The sequence below is a fragment of the Tachysurus fulvidraco genome, chromosome 1 (genome assembly GCF_022655615.1).
Source record: "Tachysurus fulvidraco isolate hzauxx_2018 chromosome 1, HZAU_PFXX_2.0, whole genome shotgun sequence".
NCBI lineage: Eukaryota > Metazoa > Chordata > Actinopteri > Siluriformes > Bagridae > Tachysurus > Tachysurus fulvidraco.
The window spans coordinates 8,214,267-8,232,196 of NC_062518.1; the positions used below are offsets into that span (position 1 = coordinate 8,214,267).

At 38.8% G+C, this 17,930-nt stretch overlaps 2 protein-coding genes across 3 annotated transcripts in view; one reads left to right on the forward strand and one right to left on the reverse strand.

Annotated features, from left to right (window-relative positions):
* The window catches only part of dpy19l3 (dpy-19 like C-mannosyltransferase 3), a 52,521-nt gene extending 44,881 nt beyond the window's left edge, over positions 1-7,640 (forward strand). For both annotated transcript variants that reach the window (XM_027137076.2, XM_047817581.1), the window contains 3 exons: positions 584-742; positions 4,111-4,291; positions 4,793-7,640. In XM_027137076.2, coding sequence (XP_026992877.2) covers positions 584-742; positions 4,111-4,291; positions 4,793-4,869 — 417 coding nt within the window. In that variant the 3' untranslated portion in view covers positions 4,870-7,640. The remainder of the gene's footprint in view (positions 1-583; positions 743-4,110; positions 4,292-4,792) is intronic.
* A 527-nt stretch (positions 7,641-8,167) lies between these two features.
* Positions 8,168-17,930, reverse strand: part of si:ch211-186j3.6 (neural-cadherin) — a 217,331-nt gene continuing 207,568 nt past the window's right edge. Inside the window, exons 32-33 of the mRNA XM_027137161.2 lie at positions 13,229-13,383; positions 8,168-10,858 (exon numbers count right to left, since the gene is read on the reverse strand). Coding sequence (XP_026992962.1) covers positions 10,313-10,858; positions 13,229-13,383 — 701 coding nt within the window. The 3' untranslated portion in view covers positions 8,168-10,312. The remainder of the gene's footprint in view (positions 10,859-13,228; positions 13,384-17,930) is intronic.

Consider the following 17,930-nt stretch of genomic DNA (forward strand, 5'->3'; position numbering starts at 1 on the left):
AACTTCCAAGCAACTAAAGGCTTCTTTTATTTTGCAAAGGATAATTGTGGAAGGACCTGGAGCAAGCAGATCATGTGAGGAGACCCACCAAAACCCAGTGTCCAAGCTGTTCTATTCTGTAGAATGGAATAAAATTCTTCAAAGGCATTTTGCAGGACTGATCAAAAGTTACCAGAAACTTTACTTCCAGTTATTGCTTTAAGGGCTCACAACAGATACTGAAGGCAAAGGTTCACATTCTTGCAAGTCACATACTGTATATGTAATGCTGGGTCATTTTTCTCAATAATTAAATGAAGAAGTGTAACATTAGGCTCATTTGTTTGATTGTACATTTTTTTTAGATAAATTAAACACTGTTTTTTTCCCCCCAAAACTAAAAATTCTACTATCATCATTAGTCATAAGAAGAGCCCTTGAATAATACTCCATAATATCTTTAAAGGTTACACATACGAGAATTGTATGTAATTCAATAATTAGATTTTTTTTGCCTGTTCTACTTTGGATAACCCCAATTCTATGATATTTGTTTTCTGTAAATCATTACTTCTTTTCTTCTTCATTTGCTTCTTCACTTCAGGTGTATCAGATCTATGCACGTCAGTCTGCTGAAGAGGTACACAGACTCCTACGGGCTGCAGGAGCAGACTTCTTAGTGTTGGAGGACAGCATCTGCTACGAGCGTCGTCACAGCCGTGGCTGCAGGCTGAGAGACCTTCTCGACCTGGCTAATGGACATGTAGGTCACTCACCCTAACAGCACTTTCTTGTCCAGCAGGTTTTTTCTTGCACTCGCTAATGCACATCATTCTATTCATTCCTTTTTTATTTCAATTATTTATTTAGGATAAATTTACAATGTTTTCCCAAGCCAGCAGGTGCCCAGGCCCGCTTTGATTATTATTAGCTATTGTGTTATTTCTTGTGTGATTCACACTTCCATGCTTAAATGTCATGTTTTTTCTCCAGTTATTAAGATGCTGCTGTTTTTGTCCCTTTCATCAATAGCTTTTTTTTTTTTTTTTTTAAATGTGCAAAAATCAAAAGTCGCAACTCTACACATTTATCAGACAATGTGTTAAGAGTTAATCTACTTTCACACAAGGTGCTTTTTTTTCTTAATGTTCCTGGAAGCAGCCCATAGGAATGGGGGTGGGGGGAAGCGATTTTCCAAAGTTGTTCAGAAAAGTTCAACTTAAAAAAAAAAAAAAATGCTGGATTATTATTTTTTTAATATTATCATTTCTAGACCAATCACATCATAGCTCTAGGAGGCCAGCCAGAAAAAAAGCTAAAACAAAGCGCAGAACAGTTAGTCTTTTTGTCTTTTTTTGTTTAAAATATGTTGAATTTAAAAATAGGTTTCACTGCCAATATTCTAACATCGCAGTGTAACTAAAAATATCAGTTGACTATTTTTAAGACGCCCACACATTAAAAAGTGATCTGGGATTTGTTTTCCCTCTGTATTAAGGACTCAGAGCAGCAATGATGAAATATGAGATCTACCTAGTGTAGTTTTTTGTTAATAATGTAAGCTGAGAGGGACATAAATTTGCATACACACTGTAGTCTCAGACTCAGACATGCCACCTATGGGATACAGAGCCTCTGATATCTTCTGTACATTTTTCCTTTCACAGATTGGAAATCTTATAAACTGATTGCTCTCTCCATTTCCATGTGTCGGTTTCCATCATGGAGGCAAAGTTTTGAACACAACGATGCGATGAACTTTTTGGAGGAACGTATAGTCACTTGATCTGACAGAATTTTGTTTTTAAAAGTAATTAAGTTTTGAATGAAGCAGTGGGAGTTATGTAAACATTGTCATACCTGCCATTGGGTTGTTGGGAAAACTCCTGGTGATCTGTCATCGTCATTCATGCCTCATTTTGCAACAGTGGGTGATTCTTGGTCAATATGCTGACTTTCTGTTAACAATGCAAGTAACTAATGGTGACATATTATTCTGATGTGCCATACTTTGTATACGTCACTGTGCCGTTGGAATTTCTAGTGCCTTAATACTGACTAGTGGCCACTATTTAATAATGTAAAATGAGGTTTTAGGCATAAATATGACCTCTGCCATTCCCAGAATGCACAGTTTCAATAATAGTTCCTTTTGTTCATGAAAGACATACATAACAAATGAGTACTGTTTGTGTTACTTCATCCTCAAAGTCCCAAATCCCTTTCTATCAGGAAATTACTGAATAAACATCCAGTACGACTGCAAGCGGTTCAACGGCCAATGTTTTATTACAGACAACACATGCTTGCATAGGTTTGGAACAGCACCGGGTTAGAGAGCTGTTTTGACATGAAAGGTGTCTTCACTGTGCATCTTGTTAGGTATATGATTTACAAGAGCAAGCTAACATTACCTCCAAACTCATGTCAACCACCGCTGATTAATTGTAGAATAAAACCACTGCTCTGAAACTTTTCCAATCTCTTACGGTTGAATATGTTGCCCTATTTCTTCTTCATGTTCTACATCAGAAGCTCAGTGCGTCAGCTAATTAATATTCATGAACATGCAGGGTCTGCTTATGAATATTCATGATTACGCGGTCACATTTATGACTCGTGGGCTCAAAAAATAGGCTACAGCATTTTATTATAAATGCGCATGATTTTCAGGGTAAATAACACTTGTTATATGTTTTGTAGTTACAGAGGAATAAGGCAATAAAATGCCTGAAGCTAAACTTTTAAAGTGATAATATGGCTGAATAGAGCTAAGCATGATGAATACTTGCTAGAATAAATCATAAAATTGCATTAGGTGTCATTAAACTTATCAGGCCTTGCACATGCCACTCCTACTGCTAAGAGACTACTTTGAAAGGGTTTCATTACAGATTTGATGGAAGCTGTGCATCTCCCCTCCTCTGATGTTCGTGATTCAGTCAAGGGAATAAAAAAAAATCCCTCCTTCGTTTGATGCAGCCAGATGAATCAGTGGCAATTTGGGTTTCTTCCACATGGCATGCATTCTTTATTATGTTGTCATTTTAAATGCAATGCAATTTCTAATACAGTCACATGAAACAAAGTTTACAGAACTGTTCTGGAAACGCTTGAAGGGGGCTCCAGCATCGTGTCGCAGGTGATTTTATCATTCTAAAAGGGCTCCGCTGGTCTTTTTGATACATGTGCTTGCTGTGTGACTTGTCTTATTGATGCTTTACAAATGATTTAATTGTTTGAAATCATGAGGCTTTTAGGCCAATTCAGTTTCTTTGCTGAAAAGCAGTAGGGATGAGGCATTTTGTATAATTTGAAACTAGCTAGTAGCAGTTCCTCAGCATACTGAAAGCTTCACTTTTCAGAATAGCGACATACATGACTTTGCTTTTAATGTATGGTATTGACATCATTCACATTTAACAGACTACAAATAACACACACATACACACTTGGCTTAAAAGTGTAAAAACCTATGAATAAATGAATTTCTTGGAATTTACTTTTCAAACCCTTTAATTTATTTATCATGTACATCTTCTTTCTACGTATGGCGTGTTCCCAATTCATTCATAAATAATTCATCCTGTACCGTACCACTCATATGCTGAAAACGTTCGTCCTTGACACGACAGTCAACAGCTACTTCATTTTCTGAATCGTTCTTACTTCCACACATTCCTCATTCTTTTTTAATTCAGTTTCTGCAGTAGGGGTCAACATCTTTCAGGATAACGTTTCCACTTTTGTTCTTGTACGAGCCTCTGGCTAATTACCTAGGAATTGTGCCAGGTCTCTTCCCTAAAGAGTTCGGGTTGCTCTACCAAACCTGGCTTGCATCCATACTTAACCTCTTCCCTTTTCATTGCTGCCTAAAGATACATGTGTAAATTAAAGTGGGCATCTGGACTAAGCAGAAGTCACATCTAGTGTAAATAAAAAGCACCTAGCGTAATAACCTGTTCACCTTAAACGACACAGGAAGTTTTGCGCAAAGAAGTAGAAAACAGGTGGGGTAGGATTTTTTTCTTCTGGAAAAAATCACAGTAGTGCAAATTATTAGTTCAATTTATCATGGACTTTATTATGGCTTATTTTGGATTTTGTTAATACTGCGCTGTTGTTCTCCAGATCATGGACGGACCTGGAGAGAATGACCCTGACCTCGTTCCAGCCTCTCACCCCCGGTTTTGCGAAGCAGTAAAGACTGGTGATCCGCCGTATTCCACGCTCTTCACTCGTGTCTTTCACAACAAAACCTTTAACGTCTACAAGCTAAAGAAATCAAAGAAGAAAGGCAAAAAGGATGGGGGTGAGTAGACGAAGGACAACGCCTCCTCCAAATCAGCCACCCACCTCGCTGCTGCCTGTGAGAAATGCTTAGTTATCGAGTGATCACAGTAGGGGTGTGTGTTTGTGTGTGTGGGACAGATACCTGATTAATCCAGTGCAGGCAGATGATGTGGGGTGTATAAGTCTCTCTAAAGCAACAGGAGCTCATGTTTAAAGAACAGCACGAGAGACAGCGAGTGAACATGAGATGAAAAAACTTTTTTTTTTCTTCCCCTTGCCGTCTGTTTTCTGTCTTTCCTTCATTTTCACTCTCTCTACATGATCTTATGCATTAAACATGTTCACACATACTGTATGTTACTAGAACATAGTTATTGAAAAGAAGCATGTTATACTTTGTTATACCTCTTTGCATTTCCTCCATTTCTCACGTGCTGCAGGAGAGGTGTGAAAAAAAATTGGTTTAAAAGAAAAAAGAATCTGTCTAAACTATTGGGTAATTGTTGTCTTTACACTGCAGCTGGATTCATAGCGCACTGTCAGAGCACGTTTCCACATGTCCATGAGCGTACGTATGCTGCTCTCCCGACCTTCTAACAGTGACTCTTAAGAGGCAGACTTGGTCACGAGTGCAGCACAAGTGCCATAAATTCTTACTGTATTGCCTAACGGCTCTAGCACTGTGAATATCATTGCTTTTTTGTTCCGTTTAATTAGCAGGTGTAATTTAGTGCTTGGCACGTTGCCATGAGCGATGGCAAACGAACAATGAATTAGAATTTTTTTTTTTTAATGTACAGTCTAATGTGTAACTGAATGAACAAAAGCTGGTAGATTTAGTAAAAATATATGACATTAATTTGTGTGATAAGGTAAAATAAATCAGTCTTTCTATCTTTGTCATATATATATATATAGCATCAACAGCAGATTCTGTAAGCCCTATAAGTTCAGATTGTTAATTGTCCAGCACGTCCCCAAGAAGCTTGAACGGATTGAGATCTAAGGACATCAACTTTTTCCTCGAACCATTCCTAAACAAGTTTTGCAGTGTGGAAGAGAGCATTATCATGCTGAAAGTGGCCACTGCCATCAGGGAATTCTGTTGCCATGAAGGGGTGTTACTTGTTCTGTGTTTGGAATTTATATATTCACGTAAAGCTGCTTTGCAGTAATGTCACACGAATGCCAGGAACCAAGAATTTCCTACCTTGCCTTCTTCTTATAATGCATCTTGGAGCCAGCTCATCCCCAGGTAAGCGACACACATGCACCTGACCATCAACATAATGTAAAAGAACAAGCCATTCATCAAAACAGGCCACCTTCTGCCATTGCTTCATGGTCCAGTATTGATACTCACATGGCTGTTGTAGGCACTTGTGGAGGTGTACAGGGTCCAGCGTGGGCTCTTTGACCAGTCTGAAGCTACGCAGCCCTATATGATGCAAGCTTCCATCCACTGTGTGTTCTGACAACTTTCCAGCATTGTAGTTAACATTAGCATCATAGCCAGTTTTAACCTTATGCTATGTAGCTCTTTTGAGGGAATGGACCTCAAAATGCCTTTGGATGTGGTTCACCGCTTGGATATTTTTTGGTAGATACTAACCACTGCATACCAGGTAGACCACACAGGACCTGCTGTTATGGAGAGGCCCTGACCCAGTCATCTAGCTATCACAATATGGCTCTTGTCACAGTACTTTTTCCTATCTTTCCAGTTTCCTACACAACAAGTAAGAGAACTGACTGTTTACCTGCTGATGTTCTTCAAGGGTGGCATTGTAAATAAATTAATTCAATCCAAGCTAGTAATGTTAATCTTTTTTGTTCCATTACACCTTTTATGAATTAGACATTTGCAAACATTTTTCTAATCAGCCCAGTACAGCAGCCAAACAACCATACTCTAAGCACAATTAAGCGCAATTTGGTTTTAATATATTTCTTGGGCTGATTCAGGCCCAGGCTGCTACTGAAGTGTATCGGTTATAGATTGCAGCATTATGCTCTAAATCAATTATTTGATGTTCTTTTTAAGTTGTGTAACAGAAATCCTCAAAGGCTTTTAGTGGAATACATTCATACATCGACCTGCTTGGCCAGTTCATAAAGATCCTCAGTTCATGCTGAGTGAAATCAGCAGGCTGAAATAAAGCTCTGTTTTTTGGATAGTCAAAGCTATAAGAGCCGGGTGTTTTATTACAGTCCTCATGGCATTGATTATACGATGGAACATTCCAATTTAACGCTCTGAGGTGCTGATTTATTAAAGGTGTGCATGTGTCAAAATGTGCATGCTGATTTAATAACAACCTGTTTGCAAGATTGTTATTCACATTAACAAAATAACGTGTTCGGTTTATGTTTGCCACAAAAAATATGAAGTTTTTTAAACCTGTAAGTGCAAAATACACGATGTGTCTGCAAATCGGAATTATTTTACACGCTGTATGATTTTTTTTTCTGTCATCTTCGCTGTGGTAAGCAAATGAATAGAGTCAAAGGGCAGCAATTATATTTGTGAAAGGCAAAATAAAACTATTCAGGAAGCCTTGATATGAGGAAATGTTCTTAGAGCATTTCAAAATAGAATTCTCAGGATCATAACTTAATTGTACTCCAGTGAGATTGAACTAGATATCTGCCATTTATTTGTGAAAAAAAAAGAAACATCTACTTAATCAGTAGAAAACAGTGTCATATTGATGTCATTTTATTTTGTGTTCACATTCGAACAGTATTTTGAAATGTTTTCGACTCCCTTATTTAATGTGATGCATAATTACACACAATGATTAAGAAATAACTAGTCAGATTTGTCAAAAAAATTCATATCTGGATTTTAGTTACTCGTAGAAGTGTGCAGCTCTAATCTAGTTGTAGAGTTGTGCAAATAAATATGCTATTCAGACTTAATATCTTATACATGTGATGAGAAGAAAGAACAGCACAGTTCACTGCAAACACCTTTTGTTTTGTTTTTTTTTGTTTTTTACTTTTGGTGTTTGTGCAAATTCAATGTGCCAATTGATTGTATAATTGCTCCTTTCCCTTTCTGAATTTATGCACTGATTTAGCTAACTTGTTCAACATGCATTCTTATGTTTACCACCTCTTTTAGCCGATTTGATTAGGCTGAAAAAGAAAGAGAGAGCGAGAAAGAAAGGACATTCCACTTTCCGATGATGGCAAAGGGACATTCTGTTTGTTTCGGATTCTCGGGCATTGTTCAACGATGGTGCTAAATTGCACTAGCCTGATCATGTGATGTTATGAGTGTATGAGTAATTGTACAAGGTCGTCATTTAAACGGTTCTGTTTACCTTTAATGTTTTGTAATAAAAAAAGATTTGTCCGTTGAACATTCCGTCTTGATTCCTTCATTGTTCAGATTCAAAACACAATTCATGACATCTTAAATGTATGCAGCACAAGCAGGCACTAATAAAGAGAACATATTGTTATTCTTCCCAAACTATTACAAAGTGCTCATTACCGTTTGTCACTCAAAAAGTACACCTTTTTTTTCCTTCTTTTTCCTTCTCGGTATTGAATGCTAAGTAAACTCATAAGGCACAGACACACCTAAACTATCCTAATCAAGCAATTCAGAGTATATGTATATGCAAATGGGAAATGACCCTTAACCTCTGAGAAATCATCATGCTGAAGATATTTGCATTTTTATACCTTATAGGCTCTTGTCTTTTATGATGCAGAACTACTTTCTTGTCGCATGAATTTCTAGTAAAATTTTCAGCTCGTGCTTTGTTTTTTTCTTTCTTATTTTTTTCTTTTCTTTGACCAATTGCAACAATTCTCCGGGGAACAAAAAATGTAATCATTAATAAGAAAGAAAAACTAAAGATAAATAGCACTGAAACAAGAATAGTAGTAAATAACTTTATTCATTGAGAAAGAAAAATGCAAAACGTCAATATATTTTCACCCACTGAAAGAAATATGCCTTAAAAAAGGAAAATGATATAATACAAGCTCACGTTCAACAGCAGAAGCTTGATATCTTGATATTCCTCAAATGGGATCTTGAGATTTCTTTGAAAAGCAGTAACTTTCTTTGATATGTACAAATGAGGTAAAAACATCTTACAATATGCAGTACTACATATTCACCACAAAAAATATGTCTTCGAAATTAAGATGACACTGATCTGTCGGAGATGATAGAAAACCATGGAGACCGTTTGTGTCTCTGGAATAATATTTTCACCTCATAGTTTTTTCCCCCTTTTCAATCATGTTATGAGGATCTGAACTGCAGTCCTGTTTGATCCTTTATCTTGTCTCTGAAAACGCGAGTACCATTTCTGAGCTTTATGTTGCTGCCTCTGGAAAAAATTGGCACTTTTGAGATCTTTAATAAGAGTGACGAGTTTTCCAACGACTTCTCCGTCTCCCGTGATGCTTTGGTTTGCAGCATGACAGTGAGCGATCAGTTCGTATTAGGATTAGCTCTCTGATGTCTTTTAGCACACTCCTACACACTATAGCTGCACTGTCATGCTCCACATTAAGAGCTGCACAACAAAAAACATGCCAGAAATGAAGAAAAAAAAATGATGGCGAGAGGGCGAGGGGGGTGCGTGTGGTGGGCGGAGAAACGTAACCTCAGTATGCATAGAGTACGCTGTTGGCATTTGCGACCTCACAGGTGGAGGCTGTATTCCATTTAAGGTGGGCAAAAAGCGGCACAACAAACTTTCACGCCTTGTGCTGCTTCATGAACCCATTAGAATGGGTTGGGTTGAAATGCTTAGTGTCAAGAGCTAGAGGTTCGCTTATCTCTAACTTTTTATTCCAAATGTTCTGGGTTGAATTCACCTTTATATCGAGGTTCATCAGGTTTCTCAGCAGGGTTGCGCTGTGTGACATGGGGGAAAAGAATACTCACTTTCCACTTATAGTTCTTTTTACCAGGAGTAAAAATGCCACATGCTGTGCAGGTTTTTGTTAAAGACATAATGCTTCCTAAAGGGAGCAAAATGGAGTGGAACCTCGCTAGTCTTGTACCACCGAGAGCATCTCCTGCACAGAATACAGCTCCTAGATCCACCGAATAATGTGAAACCAGTCTTATAGGTGCATATACACAAATATCTTTAGCTCTTTCATACAAACTTTGTAGTACCGGCCTCTGTGAAAACCTCGTCTACATCCTTTAGTTTTGCTCTGACATGGACCTCCACGTCCCGCGTCCCAAACACATTTGTATTCAGACTCTGCTCAAGAGAGAGGGCACAATTTGTATTCCCATCTAGCTTTGGAGAAAAGGGCTGAACAATAAGCCAGGTCTCAGCCTCATTTTCTTTAGTGCTTCGTACTACATCCTCCTCATTTTTTTCCGGTCACTTCTTTCTTCCCACCATCCAAGGGGAGTTCAAATTTATAAGGAGAGTGGTGTGAATAAAAAAATAAGCTTTGACCAAGTTTGGAGGTGTAACAGATGAACGTTGTAGGTACTTTGACAGCGTAAGTAGGAAACGCTTTTAGAAAAGCAAATCAAGGAAGGCCATGGAGAAAAGAAAATAGAAGCGGCCATCCTTAATGTCCAAGCACTTTCCCTTTTTTATTCAAAACACTTAGAGAATACAGACATGTAGGACAGCGCATGAGAAAAGATCAGTGTGTGCGGCTTCTCCCCAATAGGACTCAAACTTAACGGATGCTATCACTTTCTGGCATTGTCACCCACGAGTTGCTGCTGAAATGTTGTTTTTTTTTTTTTCCTTTGTAGGGAAGATTAAGTGTCATATACGGACACTTATTTCTTTGACTGGCATTTCCCATTTGTGACTCATTGATAGTCGAGGGACACCAGGCTGTCTCCGTTTCTTCCAACTCAGGAGAAATGTTTTGTAAAGAATCACAACCCCGGACAAGGACAGAAAGCAAAGCAAACCTTGTTCGGCCTCACAAAAAAAAAGAAAATTCCCTGTGATTCTGCGTCCATCCCTGACGCTCACATTTTCCAGAAAAGTCTTCCAGATTGTTCTGCAGCACATACAGAGTCCGCTTAGAGGTCGCTAGCCTCCGCCCTTTCATAAAGGGCCCGGAGTTTATCAAATCGTGGCCCCCAATCTTTGAGACTCTCGTGTCCGGCAGCGCTGCTCTCATCCAGACCAGTAGAGCTAAAGGAGCTGAGAGAACCGGCCGGAGAACCACCACCTTCGGTAGAGAACACCTGAAGCGAGTCAGCGGGTGCAGAGTCTGCGTGTTGTTCGGCATCTCGGATGATCTCGCACAAGTAGCGTGCCAGGTCCTGGCTGGAGAAGGACAAGCTCTTGCGTGCGAGCTGGGCGGTGCGTGTGGCTGTGGAGGTGGCACACTGGCCCTGGGCAGGGGTGTGGTTCAGAGGAACGTCTCTGCGCAGGGTAGTACTGCTGGACGAAGTGCTGGTAGCTGTCGGAGCTCTGGACGGCGGGTCTGACTGATGGAGGTGGTGTTGTTGCTGCTGGATGGGGGCATGATAATGATGGAGGGCTCGAGAGCGACTGTACTGCACGGACTGGGCTGGACTTGGCTGCAGGGACTTCTGAAGCTCTGCCATGTCGTACGCATTCTAAGAGAAATGGACAAAAGCAGGAAGAGAAGAAAATTAAAGAAATAAATAAGGTTTATTTGACAGGAATATTCATTCATTTAAGTTAATATGACATGCTTTCTACAGCTCTTCTTTTTAATGTCAGCTTATGAAATATGTAACATAAACAACTCTTGATCCATTGGCTAATAAGAGCAGAAGAAGCGACACTTGACAGCATAAGAGGCTCTGTGTCTTCATTACAGAATGCATTCTTCTGTTAAACATTAATGACATAAATCCTTACTCATGCCACTAATGTTAAAGCCTAGCTTCTATGAGTGCACCTTTCTTTCCACCTGACACAGAGTGCTTCTCTTGGGGCTTTTCTCAAGTGAGTCAAAGCTAATAAGGAGATAGATACGCAATTACTTCTCGTGATCTGATGTATTTGGACTTAAATCTTGATTGGGCGTGCCATAAACCAGATGGTGTTTGTTTGTTTGTTTTTTTGTTTGTTGTCTGAATTCTGGTTACGGATCAGATTGCACAGCCAATGGCGAAAGTTTGATTTTGACATTGGTGGGGACATAATTTATTTGACATTGGTGGGGACATAATTTATATTATTTTGTGCATAAAACTGTTGTTATAAGAATACTTTCTACCTGACATACCGGTAGCCTGCATACAACGGAATATAGCTGTAGCCGAACTCAACACATTAGCGAGAAAGACAAAGCCAATCAAACAGCGACGTGGGTTAGAGAGGCAGGACTCAAAAAAGGCAAAGGCCAATCCTTTTAGAGAGGTGAGTTACAGAGGCGGGATTCATTGCAGGAGGTAAATCTGTTAACCGTTTGTGTTCCACAAGTTGCGCTATTTTTTACAGAACGCCGTATAAAATATTTTCATCGTATTTAATTATTCCTGGATAAATGTTAAATGAAATAAGTAAAAAAGCAAAAGACACAGACAGATATCAGTGGGTATGTATAAATATATATATAGGCTTGGTCGAATTATTGCTAGGGACAATTGAGTGTTCCCTGGATATTGGTAGGGACATGTCCCTACCGTCCCTACCCAAATCGACGCCCTTGTGCACAGCTACTATTTGTGATTATAACTTCAAGTGTTTTGTTCTATTTTGCAGAATAGTACTTAAACTAGAGCTGCGTCCTAAATGATATACTACGCGCTGGCTTAAACTATGCATTATATGCTATGCATAAGTATTTTAGAAGGGAAGGATCGTCTGTTTTTTTTATTATGTTAAAGATAAATTACACATAATTTAAAAAGACATTGGACGGTGGATGTCTTCTTCACCGGAGTGTCGTCAGCCATCTTGAATTTTTTTTTCAACCAGTGTCAATTCCTTGTAGCCTTGTCAATAGTTAGTCAGCACTTATTAAAACTATCAATGTTTTGTGTGTGTTTGTGTGTTTATACTATACACACCTCCCCAACGATGTTTTTGGACTCGTACTACTTTTAGTCCCTGACATAGTGTTAAATAAAGGCACCTGCTAAATGACATAAATGTTTGATGTAAATGTAAATATAAACAAATTAATATCCAAGCCTGCACAACCTGGACCAGGCATATACTAAGCATGAATGAAGGAATCTTGCAGCACAACGCATCTTGCGGCACAACACGTTCAGTCTTTGTTTGTTTGCAAGCTTCATATCTGTCCAGCAACTTGTGCATGTTTGAACTCAAAACCTTTCGCTCTTGTGTCCATCTTGGTGTCTGTGTGGAGCTGTTCATTTTAAATAATGTATTTGTATTCAGTTCTATGCTAATTTTAATAAAGCATTGTGATTGCCTGAGGTAATTGATTACCTTGATAAACCTTAATTGATAAACCTTGCTTTATAAAGAACATATGGCTGAATGTGCCAATGAGACATTGCACTATAACATCCTAGACAAACCAACGTATCTACCACCTGCTGACATCAGTTGGCGCATTTCTTCTCACTCGATGGCAACGCTTTATAGTCGTCACTCCTTCCCCACCCCCCAACTTGGGTAGAATAAACTTTTAGAGCTTTTCTCCCCAGTGCATTCACTTTCACTAAAAATGTCATGGGTAAAATGTCAAGCTGTCACGGTATCTTGAAACGTTCAGCTTTCAAGAGTTTCGAGTCGGCATGAAAACCGGATCGGGTGGGCTGCTGATGTTAAAGGTTGCCGTGGAGACAGTTCCACATGAGCCGTCATGGCAACTGCGTTTCGGTCAGACTTTTTGGACGTCCTACTGCAGGTTGTCATAGCGACATGGGCCACTTATGTCTAACTCTAACATTCTGGCTGCTTATGGAAAGAAATGGCACACTTTCACCATCATTGACATGACAGTGCAATGTTAATGTTTTAATCAAGCAGGGGGCATTCACCTGATCTTCCTCGCCTCCGCCTTCTTCATCGTAGTTGAGCACGTTCTCGCGGATGTCCTCCCAGCCATCGTGGTGAGCGGAAACGTGGTACACGCCTTCCTTCAGGCCCTTGTAGCTTCGCCATCGTGTGTACAGAAAGATCCCGAGCAGCAGAACTACACACACACAAACACATACACACACATAAGTATGAGGGAAAAACAATCTCTCAGCATTATTCCATGATGACTTTGGCCCTTCTGTGTCTGATCGTTACCATAAAGCTAATAAGGTCAATGGAGCCATGAGCATAAGTCAGGGAACACTTCTTTTACATTTAACTGCTACCTTGGAGCCAATTAAAGAGAGTGATTATCTTAGCTTTGTAACCTTTAAGAATGGAACTCTGTAAACTGTTGGCTAGGAGCAATTATATAAGCATCAAATATTTACCATGAAACAAACATGTCAGTGTTTTCTGTAGTCTGCTTGATTTACTAACTGCTTTCTAAATCCCTCCATAGAGTTATGTCATTGTTATAAACATGTGGATACACCATGTATGCATTATGCCTGTACCTCTGTTTAATGCCCCAGAGAGCCGTATCTGTACTGTATCTGCATATAGATTTACACACATTGGTATGGCCATAATTAATAGATTCATAATTATTATATTTTTTTTTCTTTGTACCTGCCCACATTATTTTATGACAAATGTAGATGCTTCTAGTTCCCAAAATAATATAATGGCCAGTCATGTATGTGAAAATATTATAAATATTAATACACGTATAGTTTTTCCTACAGGTAATGTTTGAACATCAAGGAATAAGGCTTGCCGTCTCGAGTGACGCAATCAGCCAATCGCAAACATCTATTAGCTCAGGTATGAGGGCAGAGTGGTTTATACTGGGAGAGAGGATGGGGAGGGGTAAAAATGAGGGTAGAAATGTGAATGTGGTCAAATGCTACACAATTAGAGAGACAGAGACTGTAATGTTTTTATTACAGACTAATGAAACAGTGCTCCATGTCAAGCTCTTCATCCGTTCCCAAACTCAGAGTGGCCTTTAGACTAAATTATAGGTAGACAATGAGCTCTAGTCTTCATGAATTCTGAGCTTCCTGCACCCCCACCCCACCCCCCATTCTCTCTCTCCTCTTGCTGTTTATTTTGTAGGATTTCATGGCATCTATCTGTCTTTTTTTCCCCATGTAGTCCCCTTTGCCTTCGACTCATTCTGTTTCTCATTCTGTTTCCTTCTCTGTTGCACTGAGGCTTTCTTCATGTCACGGCTGTTTTGTGTCATGTATTTTCTTTTTTTTTCCCTGCTTCCACACTTGGTTTCTTTATTCATTGCTTTTTCTTGGTTACTATGAACTGCAGGTCGCAGCATTTGCTGGTTCTTTGAGGCCAAACACCTCAGGTTTTGTACATTGAACACAAAACTAATAGTAAATCTTCCAGTCATCGGTAAAAAAAAACAACTATATTTGCTGCCAATTAAAAGAGCTCTAAATGTTAGCATTAAAAAAAAAAGTGTAACAAGCAGATGCTGGGATATTTTATTTTATTTTATTTTATTTTAAAAAATGTAATTCGAATTTTCAGCCCTTTTCAGTTATTCAAATGATGCTGACAAAAACACTTATTGTGTATTTATTCATTTATTTATTTATTAATTTTTGGCTTTGGCAAATGTACTTCACATAAATGAACATCAAGTATCTCCTCTTTAGAGATTTGTCATGCTGTGGTCGTGCCAAAGAAAGGTACTTACCCAAAGCCACAAGACATTTTTAGCTCCGTTTTCTCCCCTAATCACTGCAAATAGGATTTCTGGCTCATATTCAAAGAGCAGTTTAAGAGGAGAGCAGCGTACGTTCAAAGAAAAAGGTGGAGAGCAGTCCATTAATTGAATCGTCTTTGAGATAGAAAAAAAAATAAAAAACAAAAAACAAAAAGAAAACCTCCCTCCTCTTAGTCTTCCGACATGTATAAAAGTGGGCTGGATCTGGACCACTCACTCAGCAGGGCTTATCAGAGAGAAGCAGGACAGTTGTGATGATATCAAAGTCGCAACGTGGCATATGGTTTGTGTTAAATCTGTCCTGCTTCGTTTTTATCAAACAGTGTGTGAGATAATGATGACAGGATGTTCGGTTTACCATAAGGAGTGTGTCTCTGCATGCCTATCTAACTCACATGACACAGAAGCAGGTGGATGTATGTTGCTGAAAAGCAAGACAAAATTCTACATTTTAAAGGCTTTAGCTAAATAAAAAAGGTTAAATATGAAATCATATGAAAGGAATGATTATATGTACTAAGGGTACAAATACATTATGTGGAGTAAATGTTTTGTTTTTGTCTTTTTCACAGTAGAAGTATAGTGTTGTATACAGTAGAGAATAAAAGTATGCAAAAAGTAAGGAAGGAATTTCAACAATGGGTCTATTTAGTCATCCTTGGTCCCTGCCCGGTCAGGGCTGAGATAGTTTAAATTACACTGATAGCTTGATTACTCACTCACTCACTCATTTTCTACTGCTTTATCCAAACTACCTCGGGTCACGGGGAGCCTGTGCCTATCTCAGGCGTCATCGGGCATCAAGGCAGGATACACCCTGGACGGAGTGCCAACCCATCGCAGGGCACACACACACTCTCTTTCACTCACGCATTCACACACTCGGACAATTTTCCAGAGATGCCAATTAACCTACTATGCATGTCTTTGGACTGGGGGAGGAAACCGAGGCACAGGGAGAACATGCATAGTATAATAAACAAACAAACAAACAAACAAACATATAAATAAATAAATAAATAAATAAATTAAATTAAATTAAATTAAATAAAATAGCACAACCAGCATACAAGATAATAATAAGAAACCGTCCTGACTTCTAAGTGACAAATCTAAAAGAAAACCAAGATTTCTCAACTCAAGATTTCTACTCAAGAACTCATGGTAGACTTTTTAACCTTGAATTCCTCCAGGTTTATGGATTGAAGTCAAATCAACATGTACACAGCACCTGGAAAGCACTTTATACACCAGTATTTGCTTTAGATCAATCGACAGGCAAACTATTTTTCTTGTTAAATATATAACACTGACTTACACGGTTCAATTTTTTGTGGAGGAAAATATCTGTCAATCATCAGTGTTACGCTAGCGTCACGCTCACTAGCATGTTGCTAACAAAAGATGAACATAGAATAGTCCATTTATTTTTCTACCCAGAAGGCACACAATTTGAAAATGATGCGATTCTCAGGTCAAACATTCTACAACTGAGTTCATTCGAATATATTGCAAATATAATCTGTGAGCTTCTGTAAAACATGGAGCGATAACACACATCTAACAATCCCGCACACATATCTAGTTAAAAAAAAAATCATAAAATCATCTAATCTTTGTCTCAGGATTTAATGCTGCAACTAAACACTAAGCTGTAAATAATATATTATAGATAGATTTTAATACAGATGGAACAATTGAATCAAATAAAGCTATAAAGCTACTAAAGAAACAATGCGTGCTTGCAGCTACTGGAGCCATTGCGGTGAAATAAAAATCAATTCCTTCAACTGATGCAAAAAGAGAAATAAATGAACGGATAGACAAAAAAGATAAATAAATAAAATACTTCCTAGATGAAAAGATTGCCTGGTTTATTCAGGTTCAATATGGCTCTCTGTGGCTTTGTGATTTTTTTATTTTATTTTTTCACTCTCTTTCTCAAAGCATAACTTTTAAGTTTAACAGTTGTGAGAGATTTCAGAATGAGTTCTGCAAGCGTTATTTCATAAGTTGAACTCTGCTGGACTGTGTTCAGGTTCTGCATTCTCCATCGATCTGCAAGCCTCAGTCTCTGCCCGCATGGGATTACCCAGCAGCCCCTACGACTTGCCAGAATGATCGTAAACACCTTTAGGGCCTAGGTACTATTCATGCATCTCCTTGTTGTGTGAATGTCTAGAGTATGAGTGACAATAAGTGCACACTCACATGAGTAATGATGATATAATGTGGGACTTGGTGCGTTCGGGTGAAAACATAATTGCAAGAGCAATGAAAATATCCATCATGCGATGGACGACAAAGAATAATTATTTCTTAAGCGCAAGAGAGAAGAGAGCGAGTGCAAATTGGCAAAAATATTGATGTCAGCCAAAACCAATCCAAAAAAGTACAAGGGCCATTAGTTTGTTGTTTGCTGAGTCCGCCTTGTTCTGTCTCTACATCGCAGTCCGTCGCATTCTTGCCATAATCTTCCTTAGTTCTGTCCTTTTTCAGAATCTTGATCCTCATTTTTGTTCTATCCCTGCCTTCATTCTGCTCCCTAATTTGATCTTATGTGTTCTTACTTCTATTGCACTTTTGTTGGCCTTTTTTTGCTGTATTGCCTCATCTCACCTACTCTATGGCTGTGAGTGTGTGTGTGTGTGTGTGTGTGTGTGTGTGTGTGTGTGTGTGTGTTATCTGCCACAGCCCTGTTCCCATAAGCAAGCAGACTCTCTCGCCTCTGCCTCAGAGGAGAACCGTCTGCAGGGAAAATCCTTTGAGAACTTTTAAGGCTGCAAATCAGGATCAGCATGAGACAAGGCTGACATTTACTGCCATCCAGACACTAGCTAATCTCCACACACACAAAACATACACACAAAACACAGACGTATAGGAAAATAAAAAATGGAATTAGAAAT